The sequence below is a fragment of the Panthera onca genome, chromosome A1, assembly GCF_046562875.1.
Source record: "Panthera onca isolate mPanOnc1 chromosome A1, mPanOnc1 haplotype 2, whole genome shotgun sequence".
In the NCBI taxonomy this organism is placed as follows: Eukaryota; Metazoa; Chordata; class Mammalia; order Carnivora; family Felidae; genus Panthera; species Panthera onca.
In genome coordinates, this window is record NC_138339.1 from 25,760,169 (window position 1) to 25,779,430 (window position 19,262).

Below are 19,262 nucleotides of genomic sequence, written 5' to 3' on the forward strand. Positions count from 1 at the left end.
ATCAGCAAAGTACTAACAGTACCTTCCTGGGGCAGAAAACAGAGGCTTTCTTCTTTTAAAAGAAATGTACTTTTTTCTCCTCTCATTCTGGATTCTCTCCTTTTAAGCTGAAATTACAGGTCATTTCCTAATATGTCCGAAACACATAACTGAGATGCTACAGGTGACATTCTAGCATTTACAGCCACTCTAAACTTCAGAGGGTACTGCTTTTTTTTTTTAATTGCCCTAAGTATTAGCCTCACAGTTTATCCAAATTCCTAATTCAAATGGACACTCTGAATTCCCAACCCAAATGGACACTCAGAATCATTTGCTGAGAATGAAACGGCCTGTGGCTGACTCACAGCATGAGTGAGAAGTCCTAAGGCTTCTGGGGCTTTGGGGTTGCTTGTTTCCACAGCTTAGCCTAGCCTAGCCTAGCCTACCCAGTACCAGGTAGCATGAGATAATTTTGAAAACTATTTTGTTTCACAAAATCTTAAGTGTATTTAAATACTTCGGAGAAAGTTTTAAAGACTTCTGCCATCTCTTCATTCTCTTCCATCAGGGGAGAACAGTGCAAGAGAACAGCCCAACTTGATTCAACAGCACGGATATTGAGTAGTGACAAGTTACTTTCATAAAATGTTACAAAACAGGTAAATTTAAGATGTAGCCACCACCTTACAAGTTGAGATTCACTCTCCCAGCATGCCATACTTGCATCCCCTACTCCTTGCATGCTTACTTGCATGATATGTATATTGTCAAAGGAAATTTAGTTGTGTAAGACAAGTTAGTAAACCAAATGCCGATGTGCCATTAGCACATATGATATAAGTTTATATGAAGAGACTGCTGGTAATGGAGGGGTCTGAAAACATCTCCATGGTGCTAAGTGGCACCAAAGTGGGTATCAGTAACGTTAAGACAAGACCCAACTACATTCCATTAAAGAACACTCTGACTTACCTGCCAAAAAAAATTAACTTTGAAAAACCCTGTTTTTCGTCAGTGGAGAACTTAACTACAAATTCTAATCTGCACCACCAGAAGTGGTAATGGGCCAACAGCAGCAGCACAACATGAGCATGACACAAAGACTGCTTAGGCCAGTGATCTCCTGAATGATCCATCAAGGTACAGTTAGAAATTATCAGCACTTCTATTTTTATCTGAAAAAATATTTGCTAATACTGAATACCTAGAGTTAACGTTAATGCCCTCATTGAGTCTCTGTCAATGGCCATATGTCATCAACAGGCATAAGTGGAAGGCTAACCCAAAGAGGACTGACAACATGCTGGGCAATGTGACATACAGTACTGGTACATGCTAAGCAAGAATCTAGTTTTAATCAAACCCTGATCAAATGGGCAAAGTAATTTTTTTTTCATTTTTTTTAACGTTTATTTATTTTTGAGAGGGAGAAAGAGACAGAGCGTGAGCAGGGGAGGGGCAGACAGAGGAGACACAGAATCCAAAGCAGGCTCCAGGCTCTGAGCTGTCAGCACAGAGCCTGACACAGGGCTCGAACTCACGAACTGTAACATCATGACCTGAGCTGAAGCCGGACGCCTAACCAACTGAGCCGCCCAGGTGCCCCAAATGGGGAAAATTTCTCTTACTCAATGAAGTAGAAACCACCTTGATCAGAAGATCTACAAGAGGATGGCCAAAAGAAAAATGTTCGAAATTAATGAAAACAATCTTGTAAGTTTGCTTTCCATCAGTAAAAAGAAAGAATAAACACTGCCCTAAGCATAAAGTGCCCACTGTTGTCCTATTAGCTAAGAATGGAGTATGTGTATTCAACTTTTAAATACACACAAATGCAAAACTCAAGATCTTTTACTGAAAGAACACCTCATAATAGAATTATTCTTAGAAACTGTTTTGTAAGTGGGAAAAAGAAATTACTTGTAAGAAAAATGACACAATGTTAATTACCAATCTCACAACATCTAAATGTTTTTAAAAGTTAAAGAGCAGTGGGGCACCTGGGTGGCTCAATCAGTTAAGTGTCCAACTTCGGCTCAGGTCATGATGTCATGGTTCGTGGGTTCAAGCCCACATCGGGCTCTGTGCTGACAGCTCAGAGCCTGGAGCCGGCTTTGGATTCTGTGTCTCCCGCCCTCTCTGCTCCTCCCCCACTCACGCAGTGTCTCTCTCAAAAATAAATAAACATTAAAAAGAAAAACTTAAACAATGGTGGAAGCTCTAAGGAAGAATATTCTGTTTTACTGAACATGTATCTGCTTGTTAAAGGGAGTGAAACTTTTAAAACTACTATTTTCCCCATTCAGTGACTAATAACTTTTAAGTCTGCCTAAATAATAAGCTTTTGGCTATTTTGTGTAAGTTCTTCCCAAAAGGATTTTAAACTTTTGCAAAAATCTTTTTTTTTTTTTTTTTTTTTCTTAAGAGACAGCAGGAACAGGAGAGAAGGACAGAGGGAGAGGGAAAGACTCTCAAGCAAGCTCCATACTCAGCAAGTAGCTCGGTTGCAGGGCTCAATCTCACGACTCTGGGATCATGCTCTGAGCTGAAATGAAGAGTCAGATGCTCAACCAACTGACCCACCCAGGTGCCCCTTTTTACAAAAATCTTTTAAACAGAATTCAGCTTTCAGTTTATACACAAAAGCTTACCACTAAGTAATTCAATCCAGTTCTGGACCGTTTCTGGAGGTTGCGTCTCCTTAACATGCTTTAGAGCTTCATCAAGAAGAACATCCCCCGTTGGAGCATCTGACTTACAGATCACCTAAAATGTAAGCAATAGGAATGAAATGATCACGAATTCTTTTTTCTGACTTCATCTCTTTAAATGAAAAACTTTATGCAAAAACTTCTTGAAGTTCTTCACACAGTGTGAATGTTCAGATTTCAAATTAATTCTCTATTCAGAAATCCAACATTGAACCTAACCAGATTAGCCACAATCATGAATGAAAATAAAGTAACTGTGCAAGAATTAGTAAAGACAAATGCTAGAAGAGTTGATACTAATTCTTTTCATTGCTAAACCTTAGGCTATTTAATCAAGAAGTTCATTTTTTAAACATTTATTAGTTATAGAAATAAACTCAATTATATATAAAAATTCAGTATATGATAAATGTGGCATTTTATAGCAGTAGAGAAATGAATTTTTCAATGTTACTGAAACAAATGGCTAGCCAATTAGGAGTAAAAATTAAGTAAGACTTGGCTCCTCAAGAGCTTATGCCACAATAAAAGATAAAAATTTTAAATATGAAATATAATTTGGCAGGTGAGAAAGTTTTTTTTTCAAAATTGTGACAACTAGGGGCGCCTGGGTGGCTCAGTCGGTTAAGCGTCCGACTTCAGCTCAGGTCATGATCTCACGGTTCGTGAGTTCGAGCCCCGTGTCGGGCTCTGTGCTGACAGCTCAGAGCCTGGAGCCTGTTTCAGATTCTGTGTCTCCCTCTCTCTCTCTGACCCTCCCCCATTCATGCTCTGTCTCTCTGTCTCAAAAGTAAATAAATGTTAAAAAAAAAAAAAAAAAAAAATTAAAAAAAAAATTGTGACAACTAGCAGAACCTTGAATATACCAATAAGTTTGGTAACACAGTTGTTACACTACAAAACTTTTTAAAGTTAAGATGGTTATAGACTCACTCCATCTAAAAGTGGAAAAAGACAAGACTGGGGAACAAGAAGAAAATGCTATTTACTGCTTTGGCCAAGCATTAGATTTCTGCAGCCTTCACGGAGTTCTTGGCTAAGAAACAAATTTCTGGTTGAAATTCTCTATAATCAAATTGTAATCTGCTATATTACTTATGTTACCTTTATTAAAACATTACAAAATCTAACTATTATTTTGTAAATGCAGCAGTCTTCCCTTAAACTTATCCTCAACAATTGTCCTTACCTTTCTGTTCGATCTTCTGAAAAGTTACAAAATATATATATAATGAGATCTCTGTTTCTGAGACAGCATGACCCAACAGAAATATAATTAGAACAAATGTAAGCCACAAATTTTTTTAAACTTTTGTAATTATTTTAAAAAAGAAAGACACAGGTGAAATTAATTTTAATGTATTTGCTTTAACCCACCATAGCCAAAATATTGACATGTAACAAATATTTTTAAATTGAGATATTTTACATTCTTTTCCATAGTAAGTCTTCCCAACTCCAGTGTGTTATTTACAACATGCCCCAGATGCACTAGCCACATTTCAGGTGTTTGGTTCACAGACACCAGGTGGCTAGGGGCTACAGTGTTGGCAGATACGGAACATTTTCCATCATCACAGAAAGTTTCGCTGGACAGTGCTATTCTGGACCATGCTTTTAGTTAAGGGGTCAGAGAAGAGAGACACAGAGAGAAAGAGGGGTAGAGGCAGAGAGAGGGAGACACAGAATCCGAAGGAGGCTCCAGGCTCTGAGCTCAAACTCACGAACCCTAAAATCATGACCTGAGCTAAGTAGGACACTAAACCGACTGAGCCAACCAGAAGCTCCAAAAAGATTTTTTTAAAAGAAAATTATGAAAACTCTTCAGAAAAAAAAAAAAAATGAAAGGAGAATATAGGATCTGACATAACTCTGCAGGCAATAGTAACATAATTATAATACTATAAAGTAATTGTTCTGGTTTTGCTCAAAATTACAACATAACCCTATTAGGAAAACTGGGGGTAGAGATAAGTAGTATGTGAGAGAGCCAAATATTCACCTTTCCTTTTCTTTTTTCCTTTTTTCCATCTTTCTTAATAGAAAGTAAACAGCATTTCAAAGTGACTTAGCAAGAGATGGCAGGGGCACCTGGCTGGCTCAGGCAGACAGCATGTGACTATTTATTTTGGGGTTGTGAGTTCAAGCCCCATGTTGGGTATAAAGATTACTTAAAAATAAAATCTTAAAAAAGAGAGAGAGAGATGGCAGTATAAACTCATTAGAAATATGGAGAAAAATGCCAAAAGAAATAACTAAGAGAACAGCAAGTTAAATAGTGGTCCCCAAGAGGTGTTCATGGCCTAACCCTTGGAACCCTTTACTTTTCAGCAAAATCCCTATAGATAAGATTAAGTTAAATTAGATCTGGAGACGGTCTGGATTATCCAGGATTAATTAGATCAGGATTAGCTAGGAATGAAAGCATCCTTATAAAAAACACACAATGCAATGAAAGCGTCCTTATAAAAAACACACAAAGGAGAGACACAGAGGAGAAAGGAGTGTAAAGACAGAGCACAGAGATGCAGTCAAAAGTCAAGGAAACCCTGGAGCCAGCAGAAGCCAGAATTAAGACACAGTATCCCTCTTGAAGCCTTCTATGAGAGCATAGCATATGCTGGCCTCCAGAACTGAGAGAATAAGGATCAGTTGTTTTAAGCCATCAAGTTTGTTATAATTTGTTAAGGAGACCCTGCAAAACTAATACAAGGACTAAGAAGGACTGCCTTTCAGGAGCAGGACTAAGAAGTGGGGAAAAGTGAATAGAAGATTGTTATTTTTTGTTATAACTTTGACAATTTGATTTTATAACTATTAATATGTATTACTTTAATAAAATCCATCATTATTTTTAGGTCAATAAATTAAATCATATGGAGTATTTTTCCAAAAAACACATCAACCACCTAGTTAAGGTCACACCAACAATGAACTGAAACAGAAAGCCCATGAGGTAGGGAACATGTGTCTCTTGGCCTCCACTGTACTCCCAGGGTCGAGCAGTGTATGGTAGACTTAAGCACTAACTAAATATTGCACAAATGAATAAACGAACAAAAGAGCAAATAATCTGCTGATAACCAACACAAAAAGCTAGCTCTTATTCCTACAAAAAGAACCAGTATCAAATCCTTTCATTTTAGGTCAGGGCTTCATAACATTAATATCAAATTGTTTATAATTACTATAATCAACAGCAACCTATGTGTATGTTTTATTGATAACTATAATGGCAAATTCTTAAAGTTTTCCTCCATAAATCTACGGTTTCACAGTAAAACAGAATAAAATTTATATTCTGCTTTATGATACAGTTCTCTAAAACAGTAATTTTAAAACCAATATCAGGCCAGCTCATATAACTCTACTTTGCATGACTAAAAGTAGATTTAATTTTAAAATCCGATGAGGAATATGTTCTGCTATACAATGTTTACTTTGCATATAATTTTCAAGAACATATAAAAATGGCTCTCTTTCCTATAGGATTATGGCATATCAATCAAAAAACATTCAGTTTTGATCTAAAACTATGTAGATTTCTTGAAGATGCTGTATTAAAGAAAAAACAGTTCTGGGCACCTGGCTGGCTCAGTCAGTTATGCATCTGACTTCGGCTCAGGTCATAATCTCGGAGTTCGTGAATTCAAGCCTGGTGTTAGGCTCTGTGCTACAGCTCAGAGCCTGGAAGCCTGCTTTGGATTCTGTGACTCCCTTTCTCTGCCCCTTCCCCGCTATCTCTCTCCCTCTCTCTCCCTCCCTCATAAATAAGCATTAAAAAACTAAAAAAAAATTGAAAAGTTTTAAAAACATCATGCCCCCCAAGAAACACAATGACAGACTAGAAGAGAAACAGTTTTGAGTATTTCAGACTGAGGATGGAGTTCAGAATCCTAAAAACTAGCCAAAAATAACGATTTATACAGCCTATCACACTAGAGAAGGCAGAGATCTAAAAAGCACATATTCATATTCTGCTTGGGGCGCCTGGGTGGCTTGGTCGGTTGAGTGTCCGACTTCGGCTCAGGTCATGATCTCACAGTCCGTGAGTTCGAGCCCCGCGTCAGGCTCTGTGCTGACAGCTCAGAGCCTGGAGCCTGTTTCAGATTCTGTGTCTCCCTCTCTCTCTGCCCCTCCTCTGTTCATGCTCTGTCTCTCTCTGTCTCAAAAATAAATAAACGTTAAAAAAAAAAAATTAAAAGAAAAAAAAAAGACCAACAGCCCATGGACAGTTAATTTGCACGATAACACCTTTGAGTTTTAAAACAAAATTATGTCAGGTCTTTCCAAATTATGGCTTTCAGAAGGAAAATGAAGTCTAGAGTCTTTCTGAATATGTGAGATGCAGTGGCCAGTGAGCCTGACAATGAATTACATGAGTCATTATGTACAAAGAACTAAGAAACCAAAAATACAAAAAGGATATGGAAATAATGACTTCCAATAAAGTCTTAACTTTAAAATCAACTTCCTAGTTAATTCTTTAAAGGTATTAGAAATTTTCACTTTTAGTCAGCACAAACTCTTTAACAAGGATGTTATTTAGCACTCCTCTTACCTTTCTTGTTAACAGACTTTTACGTCTCATTCCACAAGCCTCTAGTTGTAACCTTCCTCTCAGTGCTAATTCAATTAACATACAGCCACGTAATCCAGATGATATACAGTCATTCCAAAATGATGTGTAACCCTAGTTTAAAAAAAACAAAAAGAAAAGAAAAGAACTAATTTATTTTGAATTCAGATTCAAAAACAAATATTTTTAGGCAAAGTTATTTCTGGTACCTTTTACCTTTATCTTTTCATTATTATAATTTTAAATAAAATACTAAAAACTTACAATTGTTATACATTACTAATCTAGAGTTTTCAGGTGTTTATTGTCTTTTCACCACTAACCCTTACATGCAGTTAAACAAATAACTTTGGAAGTCAGAGGTTTAAAACTATGTCTCTCATTCTTCATTAAGTGTTTTCTAGGCTCTTTCAGATTACAAGGACCAGAGCTCACTCACGCAGTTAACCCCTGACTGTAGTTTATTATTAGTACATATGGGCAAGTTAAAAAGATCCAGAAAAACAATCTAGCCCAATGTAGCCTCAAAGAATACTGAAACATCATTCATTCTTTTTAGCATAAAAACAAAGTTAATTTTTTAATGCTTATTTATTTTGAGGGGGGAGGGCCAGAAAGAGAGGGAGAGAGAATCCCAAGCAGACCCCACGCTCAGCACACAGAGCCTGACACGGGGCTCAATCTCATGACAGCGTGGAAGGATCACGACCAGAGTAGATATCAAGAGTCAGACGCCTAACCAACTAAGCCACCCAGGCACCCCCACAAGATTAATTTTGAAAAAACATATTAGCAAATTTATGTGCTGGCCCATGCCTAAAGCTCTGAATAACAAATAGTAAGGCAATCAGATGCTCCACCCTCACTCCAACAGAAATCTAAGGGCAACATGCGAGGTGGAAGAACCACCAGACAGAAGGAGACTGACAGACATCTAGAGATCTGGGGATACTCATATCAACCAGATGAAGTCTGGGCACTATTTGAGAGCAAATAATTGGGAGTCCTCCAAAATATGAAGCTATGAACTTTACCAACTACTCATCTAAAGCCCCCTACTCTGGGGACACCTGGGTGGCTCAACAGATTACACATCGACTCTTAGATTTTGGCTCAGGTCCTGATCTCACAGTTGGTGAGACTGAGCCCCGCTTAGGGCTCCATGCTGTGTGCTAACAGAACACAGCCTGCTTGGGATTCTCTCTTTCCCTATCTCTCTGCCTGCACCCCACCCCCCCCTCTTACTTGCTTGCACGCACACTCTCTCTCAAAAAATAAAATAAACTTTAAAAAATTAAAAAAAAAAATTAAATAATAAAGTGCCTAACTCGGAGGAGAAAGGAGAACTTCTAAATGGTTCTCAGAACCTAGTAACATATAGTCTTGGTAGGAGGGAGAGCAGGCCAATGGATTCTCTGAGTAATGGAGGGTCTAGGATTAGGGAGGGACCTAGCCCTTTGATTCTGGCACTTGTTCAAGGTCAGTCTTGGTACTTTGCCAGGTCACAGTGGTCAGCCTGTATACAGATGGTGACTGACCATCAAGGTCCATGAGATTCCACTATCAACACAGGGACTTAAATTAGCCTAATAAACTACCACTCCTGAGGGAAAAGGCTTTGGGAAAGTGAGAATTTAGATTAAGAGAGCCACAAAAGAATAAACAAATTAGCAATTTAAACTCTTTTTTTCTTTTAAAGTTTATTTAGTGTGGGGGGGGGAGAGGGAGGAAGGGGGGGAGAGATGGAGGGACAGAGGGAAGGAGAGAGAGAGGGAAGGAGGGAGGGAGGGAAGGAGGGAAGGAGAGAGGGAGGGAAGGAAGGAGAGAGGGAGTAAAGGAAGGAGAGAGAGGGAGGGAAGAAAGGAGGGGGGAGGAGGAGGGGAAGCAGAGAGAGGGGGAGGGAAGCAGAGAGAGAGGGGGAGGGAAGCAGAGAGAGAGGGGAAGGGAAGGAGAGAGAGAGGGAAGGGAAGGAGAGAGAGAGGGAAGGGAAGGAGAGAGAGAGGGAAGGGAAGGAGAGAGAGAGGGAAGGGAAGGAGAGAGAGAGGGAAGGGAAGGAGAGAGGGACGGAGAGGGGGAGAGGGACGGAGAGGGGGAGAGGGACGGAGAGGGGGAGAGGGACGGAGAGGGGGAGAGGGGGGAGGGGGGAGAAAGGCAAAGGGGGAAAGGGGGGAGGGGGAGAGGGGGAGGGATGGAGAGGGAGAGGGAGAGGGAGGGAGAGAGGGGTAGAGGGAGGGAGAGGGGGAGAAGGGGAAAGGGGAGAGGGGGGAGGGATGGAGAGAGGGAGAGAGGGGGGAGGGATGGAGAGAGGGTGGAGGGATGGAGAGAGGGAGAGAGGGGGGAGGGATGGAGAGAGGGGGGAGGGATGGAGAGAGGGGGGAGGGATGGAGAGAGGGAGACAGGGGGGAGGGATGGAGAGAGGGAGACGGGGGGAAGAGGGGGAAGGGGGGAGGGGGGAGGGGGGGAGGGGGAGAAGGGGGATGGGGGGATAGGGGGGAGAGGGGGATAGGGGAGAGGGGAGAGGGGGAGAGGGGAAAGAGGGAGAGAGGGAGGGAGAGGGGGAACGAACCCCAAGCATGACCTGAGCTAAAACCAAGAACTGGATGCTTAACCAACTGAGCCACACAGGTACCCCTAGGCTAATTTAAACATGAGGCAGAGGAAGCAGAAATTGACTGAATTTGAGAGAATACTTTTAAACTTAATAAACGATAGGGGTCTGATTAAATTAATACTGCCATAGGTTTAGTGAAGTGGCTACTGAGATCAGTTAAGTTACAGAGGTTAGGTAATGCCCACAGCCTATGTACCCATGTCACCTAAAGCCCTGGGAAGCCTGGGAATGGATTCCACATGAAATCAAAGTTACAGATATCTGGCTTCTACTGACCTGGACACGGAGATGGAGCTCCCAGGTAAGCCTCTAGCAACTGCAAACAACAGAGTGCACCTCATGAAGCAGTAACGGATGTGGACAGTACCACGCCCTGTCTGTCTACAAGTCCGGAAATTCCAGATGAACTGTACTGAGAAGCTCCCATTTGTTAGCTAAGGATGAAATTACGTCTCAATCTCAACTACTCCCAAGGTAACTGTGTATCCAGACCTTAGCCAACTGGAGTCTTTAACACCAGACTTTAAAAACTTACATGAAGTGAACGGCTTTTAGGCATTACCAGTAGAAAACATACAATTAAAATCACATGGGAAAGTGGACTAATCAGCACAGACAGTTCTGTAGCAAAACATGATCAGGAATTAACCAAGTTGGGAGAGGGGAGGGAGAGGAGGAGTACTAAAAAATGCAAGATTAAATTTAAAATTTTGAATGGTGGGGCACCTGGGTGGCTCAGTCGGTAATGTGTCCAACTCTTGGTTTCAGCTCAGCTCACGATCTCACGGTTTCGTGAGTTCAAGCCCTGCGTCAGACTCTGGAGACTGCTTCAGATTCTGTCTCCCTCTCTCTCTGCTCCTCCCCCGCCCATACTCTGTCTCTCTCTCCAAAAATAAACACTAAAAAAAATTTTTTTTAATAAAAAATTAAAAACAGAGTCTCTTTTTGTGACGATGTTAACTAAATCCATTTTGGTAAACATTTCACAATATCTGTAAAACAAACCACTATTCTATGCTCCTTAAACTTACACAACAATGTATGTCAATATTTCTCAGCACTCTTGCGGGGGGGGGCGGGGGGGGGGGGTTAGTATCTCTAAAATTGGGATGCATTTCAAATAAGATGGTATTTTAAAGGAAATGCCACATTACAGTTATTGAGCCTAAACCCATGGAAGAGAGAAGAGACATGTGGCATAGGCCCCACATGTCCACAGCGGTGTAGTGATGACAGTTACCTGGAGTACTTAAAACTTGGTACAAGACTGGATGACTGAAACCACATCCAGGCATGCCATCAGTCCACCTGACTTCTCAGTGGAAAAGATTTTTTACAAGGGCAGGTCAATAACCACTGCCTGAAAGATTCAGTCCTCAGACAAACCATTACTCCCTGCAACAATTGCAAGAACTGTAGTCTAGGCAGGATGCAAGACATGATGTGTTTGCCCCATAAAAATATACTCTGTTAAGCAGGGCAAGCCAGCCACAATAAAAGTAACAGTTAAAATAGGTGAGGAAGACCCAGCAATATAAAGCAGTTTATGATTTGGCTCAAAAGGCACAACTACCTACATTTGCAGCCACGTTTTAAGAGGGTAAAGAAGTCCCAGTTATGATTATGTACCCAGTGACACCACACAGCTCTTACACTTATAAGTCAATAATCATTTCAGATCCCTAAATGGGTTTGAGATTCTACCACCAGCAATGGAGTATCTTCACGCCCTCGGTTAGTCCAAGGATAGGCACTCAACGTTCAGGGTCACACTGAGAGAAGACCACTGGCCAGACAATCAACTTACTGATGAAGCAGCAGCAGCTGCACTAGGAATACCAGTAGCCACAGGACCTTAAGGATGCCCCCCCCCCCCCCCCCCCCCCCGCCCTTCACTGTAGAAGAAACAACTGGAGGTTAGAAAACCACAGCAAACTACTCTGGGGCCCTACAAGTTATCAGTTCCAATATCCTAAAATACAAGAATGGGAGAGACAGAGATATTCCAAGCAGAGATAGGTCATAAGCTGTTCCCACAAAACCCAGAGAAACATGACTTCATTAGGTTCATGGGTCCAAAATAGGAGGGAACATACCAGAACAGAAAATGTATTAAGACCCTAACTAATATGGTCATATTGATGAACTAAAAAACCAACAACAGGCACATTTGAAGATTATACCATGTGCAGCTCACAAGGCCTCCAACAAAGAACAGAACAGAACACAAGAGACAAGAAATCCAAAGGTTCTGGAACCTAATTCAAAGCACCTCTACTTGCCTTTCACCATCTACTTTAGTAACAACAAATGATAACCAGATAAGTAGAAACTTTCCCAATGGGGTGCCAGCTAAATTAATTACAGAGTTGTACTTCAATCAATCTTTTGTTATTCAGAGTCCCCAGCATCACAGAGTCACTCAGTCAAATGGCCAAACTTTCAGGCAGATCTCATGAGAAGGTTGTGGAACATAAACTGAAATATGAATTACCTTATCATATAGTATGCCATTCAGATGCAAGGCGGTAAAAACAATGAATAATGTAATAACAAATGAGGCAGTGATCTCAGGGACATGCTCTACAGACACAATTCCCTAGATGGGCAGTTCCAAGGTCTAAGTTTAGGGGACAGAGTCTACAGAAAGCCCAATGCTGCTACACATCTAAGCAACAACCTCCAACACAGCTTATTCTCAGTGATAATATTTATTTGTATCTCTATTTGCCTGAGTCCCTCAGGTGGCTCAACCTGAGTGGGGGAAAGGGTGTTGTTTTACTGGGTCCCTAAAAATGCAAACACTGAGCTCTCACCATTCAAGGTATAAGCTCCAGAAGTACTTAATGAGAAGCATTTTGCTATTTAAGAATCAACTCAAGTAAAAGTAGAACATCCCTATGACCCAGCAATTGCACTACTAGGTATTTATCCAAGGGATACAGGTATGTTATTTCGAAGGGACACATGCACCCCCATGTTTATAGCAGCACTATCAACAATAGCCAAGGTATGGAAAGAGCCCAAATGTCCATCGATGGATGGATGAATGGATAAAGAAGATGTGGTATGTATGTATGTATATGTATGTGTGTGTGTGTGTGTGTGTGTGTGTGTGCGTACACACACACAATCGGCAATCAAAAAGAATGAAATCTTGCCATTTGCAACTACGTGGATGGAACTAGAGGGTATTATGCTAAGCAAAATTAGTCAGAGAAAGACAAATATCATATGACTCCACCCATATGAGGACTTTAAGACACAGAACAGATGAACACAAGGGAAGGGAAGCAAAAATAATACAAAAACAGGGAGGGGGACAAACATAAGAGACTCCTAAATATGGAGAACAGAGGGTTACTGAAGGGGTTGTGGGAGAGGGGATGGGCTAAATGGGTAAGGGGAATTAAGCAATCTACTACTGAAATCACTGCTGCATTATATGCTAATTTGGATGTAAATTTAAAAAAATAAAATTGAAATTAAAAAAGAGTCTCTTGTGGTTTGTTTCCCTCTCTTCTCTTCCCTCACCCCTTCCATATGTTCATGTTTTGTTATTAAATTCCACAAATGAGTAAAATCGTATGGTATTTGTCTTTCTGACTTACTTCGCTTAGCACAATACATTCTAGAACCATCCACATCATTGCAAATGGCAAGATGTCATTTTTTCTGATGGCTGAGCATTATTGCATTGTGTATGTATGTGTGTATGTTTGTGTGTGTGTGTGTGTGTGTATAGACAAAATCTTCTTTATCCATTCATCAGTCAATGTGGGCTCTCTCCATAGTTTGGCTCTTATTGATAATGCTGCTATAAATATTGGGGTGCTTGCACCCCTTCAAATCTGTATTTTTGTATCCTTTGGGTAATTACCTAATAATGCAACTGCCGGGTTGTAAGGTAGTTCTATGTTCAGTTTTTTGAGGCACCTCCATAATGTTCTCCAAAGTGGCTGCACCAGTTTGCACAAAGAATAGCATCCTAACAACAGAACCAGTCCTATGTATTGGGCTGTACTGCTGAATACCTGTGTCTCCTTATCTTAAGCTACTTTGAAGGGGTTTTGTTCAAGTAAGCAAGTAATTTCTAGTAAAGCTAAAAAGAATTTAATAAATTCTGACATGTATCTGTTAAAAGTCTCTAAATAAAGCAACTACAACTAAAAGATTTACACAGGCCAATAAATATTATGCATAGCTAAAAAACTCAAATCTGCATGCACTTAACATTTAATTGTTATTAGAAACCTACTCTGATTATGACTATAAGGGCAGCTGCATACTAGTAAACAAAAGGCAGTCCAATCCACCCACATTATCATTTGTAAGAGAGCAAATTAGGACTTATTAACCAAACAAATGTCACTTACAATTTAACTGCCACATTCCAATTAATCTCATCTAATTAGAAGCAAATTAAATCCAATATCCCCAACCTTACAAAGGTAAAGAAAAAAACAAAACAAAACAAGCAAAAAAACACATACACTAAAAACAAAACCAAAATGGGGTGCCTGGGTGGCTCAGTCGGTTAAGTTTCCAACTCTTGGTTTCAGCTCAGGTCATGACCTCACAGTTTCATGAGTCTGAGCCCCACATCAGGCTCTGCTTGGGATTCTCTCTCTCCCTCTCTCTCTGCCCCTCCCCCACTTGTACTGTCTCTGTCTCTCTCAAAATAAATACATTTTTTAAAAATTAAACAACAACAACACACTAAGATACACGTTAAAAAAATATTTATATGGGGCACCTGGGTGGCTCTGTCAGTTAAGTGTCTGACTCTTCATTTCAGCTCAGGTCATGATCTCATAGTTCGTGAGATTGAGCCCTACACATCAGTGTGGAGCCTGCTTGTGATTCTCTTGCATCCTCTTGCTCTCTCTGCCCCTCACCTCACTCAAAAAAAAAAAAAAAAAAAAAAAAAAAAGTATTTACACAAAAGGGGAGTCTAGGTGGCTCAGTCAGTTGAGCATCCAACTCTTCATTTCAGCTCAGGTCATGATCCCAGGGTCACTGGATTGAGCCCCCACGCTATAGATTTTCTCCCCCGCCTTCCCTCTCCCCTGCTCACACTCACTCTAAAAAAAAAAAAAAAAAAAAAAAAAAAAAAAAGTATACAACAGACAAATCCAAATTGAGGGACATTTTACAAAATAACTGGTTAAGAACTAAAGGAAATCAGATTTTAAGAATCATAGGAACAAGGGGCGCCTGGGTGGCTCAGTTGGTTAGGTGGCCAACTTTAGCTCAGGTCATGATCTCACAGTTCATGGGCTGGAAACCCGCATCAGGCTCTGTGCTGACAGCTCAGAGCCTGGAGCCTGCCTCAGGTTCTGTGTCTCCCTCTGTTTCTGTCCCTCCCCTGATGACACTTTGTCTCTCTCTCAAAAATGAAATGTTTAAAAAAATTTTTAAAGAATTAAAGGAATAACGCAATGACTAATTAAGAAAGTTGATTCATCAAATACAGAATCTCAAGAAATGAGAATTTGAGTTAAAATTAATGACCTAAATGAAAAGTTCACAAGAAGAGTTCAACAGACTTGAAATGAAAGAAAATCAAGGAACATGAATTTGAAGAACAGCAAGAAAAAAGAAGAAAATGAGGAATGTCAAATATACTTCAATTAAAAAAAAAGAAAGAGAGAGAGAGAGAGAGAAAATGAGGAAAGCCTCAGAGACTAAGGTCTTTTTTTTTTTTTTAATTTTTTTTTCCTTAATGTTTTTATTTATTTTTGAGACAGAGAGAGAGCATGAGCAGGGAAGGGGCAGAGAGAGAGGGAGACACAGAATCGGAAGCAGGCTCCAGGCTCTGAGCCATCAGCACAGAGCCCGATATGGGGCTCGAACTCACAGACTGTGAGATCATGACCTGAGCCGAAGTCGGACGCTCAACCAAGTGAGCCACCCAGGCGCCCCAGAGACTAAGGTCTTTAAGACCTTAGGAGTAAAATAGGAGTAAAAGGAAACTCAAAAAGAGAGAAAGTAGAAAAAATAACAGCTGAAAATTTCCCAAACCAGGTAGAAAATAATTCATCTAAGATCTAGATGCTCAACAAACTCCAAACTGGATAAACACAAAGAAGTCACCAAACACAGACATCATAGTCAAACTGTTGAGAAAAAAAAAAAGTATCTTGAAGGCAGCAAGAAAAAAACAACTTATCACATATAAGGGAACAATGCAAATTACCAGTTAACTTCTCACTGCAATCACTGAAGACTGGAGACTAGAAGGCACTGAGATTTGAAGTGCCGAAAGAAAGAAACTACCAACCAAGAATCTATACTGTGAGAGTGAGATGATTCATTTTCAGATATGCCAAATAAAAGCAGTGCTGTCTAGTTAACAATGGGTTAACTTTTGGAAGTATGTATGAACCACTCCTCGCTCCCCAAAATGGGAGTCCCAAGCCCTTAGACACTTCACTTCCTGGTTCTTCTTCCCCTCTCCTTTTCACAGGGTTATTTTCGCAGGATTTGCAATAAGCATGCTTCATAGAATAAAGGGAGGAGGGACTGAAAGTCTCTGCATCACCTCAGGGAATGTACATTTGTTCCAATCAGACTACTTTTTGGCCTTACATGGGCATAAGCAACATCCAGGTGAGGCTGTAACCTCTGTAGTACTCAGCCAATGAGGAACCAGGAGAGGGACTTCATGCTAGGAGATAAATTCCCTGCTGGAACTGCCTGGAGTGTGCCCGTCCATCAGATACCCGTTCTTGGTTGATTAAACCCTTGCTCCACTGTGCTCCGAATCTCCAAGTCCCTCCTTTGATTGGGTCAGTGGGCTTATTTCTCACACATACTCAGCAAAATAACCTTCAAAAATGAATTTGAAACAAAGACATTCCTAGATAAAGGAAGAATGAATTTGTTGCTAGCAGATCAACCTCATAAGAAATTAACTAAAGGAAGTTCTGCTGCTGAAAGTATCATCAGATGGTATTTCAAATCCACATAAACAAAAGACAGATACAAAGGTACATTTTTAAAACTGTATTTTCGGGGCACCTGGGTGGCTCAGTCAGTTAGGCATCAGACTCTTGATTTCAGCTCAGGTCATGATCTCAGAATCACGGGATCAAGCCTCATGTCAGACTCCACGCGTTTGGGATTCTTCTTTCCTTCTCTCAAAATAAACAAACACTTTTTAAAAAAGGATATTTTCTTTTTCCTTTTAAAACCTTATTTAAAAGCAAAGGCTTGCATAAAACTAAGTATAAAACATTGTTGTTGGGGTCATAACATAAATTTGTAATATTTCTGACAATGCAGAAAAGAAAGAGGAGTAAATAAAGCTATACTGAAGCAAAGCTTCTATATTTTGCTGGAATTAAATAAGTATTAATTTGAAGAATGTGATAAAGATATATATTGTAATTTCTAAAGTAACTATTAAGAAAAAGACTCTAATATAGAAAAGAAAGAAGAAAAAAGGGAGGAAATTTAAATGGTTTAATTATAATTTTCTATTTAACACAAAAGAAGGCAGTACAGGAGAAACAGAGGAACAAAAGGGACATCTGACAGAAAACAAAGAGCATAGTGGCTGGTGTAAATCAAACTCTATCAATAATTATGTAATTGTGAATAGATTAAATACTCCAAAGATAAAAGCTTGCCAAGACTGGATAAAAGACCTAACCATATGCTGCCTACAAAAGACAGTTTAGATTCAAAGACACAAATAGGTTTACAAGAGTGAAAAGAACATGCAAACACTAATCTAAAGAAAATTGGACCAGATATATTAACAAGACAAAGTAGACTTCAGATTAAATAAAGTTAATAGGAACATATAGGGGGCATTTTCATATGATAAAGAAGTATCAGGAAGATAGAACAATTATAAAGTAATACATACATACCTAACAGATGCAAAATACATGATGCAAAACTGGCCAGAAAGGAGAAACAATACAGTAACAGTAGCTGAAGATTACACTGACAATGGATAGAACTAGACAAAAAAAACAACGAAGATACAAAACTGAACAATACTATCAACCAAGCTGATTTAAATGGCATTGAGAAAACTCTCAAACAATAGTTTGAAACAACAGAACTGAAATCATATAAAGTATGTTTTACTCTAAGGGAATTAAATTAGAAATCAACAGAATGAAATCTGGAAAATCTCTATTTGGAAATTAATCTATGACTTCTAAATAATCCACTGTTCAAAGAAATCACCAAAAAGTTTCTGCACAGCAAAGGAAACAACCAACAAAACTAAAAGGCAACCAACGGAATGGGAAAAGATATTTGCAAATGACATATCGGACAAAGGGCTAGTATCCAAAATCTATAAAGAGCTCACCAAACTCCACACCCGAAAAACAAATAACCCAGTGAAGAAATGGGCAGAAAACATGAATAGACACTTCTCTAAAGAACACATCCGGATGGCCAACAGGCACATGAAAAGATGTTCAACGTCGCTCCTTATCAGGGAAATACAAATCAAAACCACTCAGATATCACCTCACGCCAGTCAGAGTGGCCAAAATGAACAAATCAGGAGACTATAGATGCTGGAGAGGATGTAGAGAAACGGGAACCCTCTTGTACTGTTGGTGGGAATGCAAATTGGTGCAGCCGCTCTGGAAAGCAGTGTGGAGGTTCCTCAGAAAATTACAAATAGACCTACCCTATGACCCAGCAATAGCACTGCTAGGAATTTACCCAAGGGATACAGGAGTACTGATGCATAGGGGCACTTGTACCCCAATGTTTATAGCAGCACTCTCAACAATAGCCAAATTATGGAAAGAGCCTAAATGTCCATCAACTGATGAATGGATAAAGAAATTGTGGTTTATATACACAGTGGAATACTACGTGGCAATGAGAAAGAATGAAATATGGCCTTGTGTAGCAACGTGGATGGAACTGGAGAGTGTGATGCTAAGTGAAATAAGCCATACAGAGAAAGACAGATACCATATGGTTTCACTCTTATGTGGATCCTGAGAAACTTAACAGAAACCCATGGGGGGAGGGGAAGGGAAAAAAAAAAAAAAAAAAGAGGTGAGAGTGGGAGAGAGCCAAAGCATAAGAGACTGTTAAAAACTGAGAACAAACTGAGGGTTGATGGGGGGTGGGAGGGAGGGGAGGGTGGGTGATGGGCATTGAGGAGGGCACCTTTTGGGATGAGCACTGGGTGTTGTATGGAAACCAATTTGACAATAAATTTCATATATTAAAAAAAACAAAAAAAACAAAAAAAGAAATCACCAAAGAAGTTAGGAAACATTTTGAACTGAATGAAAACAAAAACAACATATCAAAATCTATGAGATGCAGTGTTTAGAAAGAAATTTATCTCTGTTAAACATCTATATTGCAAAAGAAGAAAGGTCTCCTA

General features: G+C 39.8%; 1 protein-coding gene across 1 annotated transcript in view; it reads right to left on the reverse strand.

Annotated features, from left to right (window-relative positions):
* The window catches only part of GOLPH3 (golgi phosphoprotein 3), a 48,172-nt gene that overhangs the window by 7,532 nt on the left and 21,378 nt on the right, over positions 1 to 19,262 (reverse strand). Inside the window, exons 2-3 of the mRNA XM_060634422.3 lie at positions 7,255 to 7,386; positions 2,634 to 2,748 (exon numbers count right to left, since the gene is read on the reverse strand). Coding sequence (XP_060490405.1) covers positions 2,634 to 2,748; positions 7,255 to 7,386 — 247 coding nt within the window. The remainder of the gene's footprint in view (positions 1 to 2,633; positions 2,749 to 7,254; positions 7,387 to 19,262) is intronic.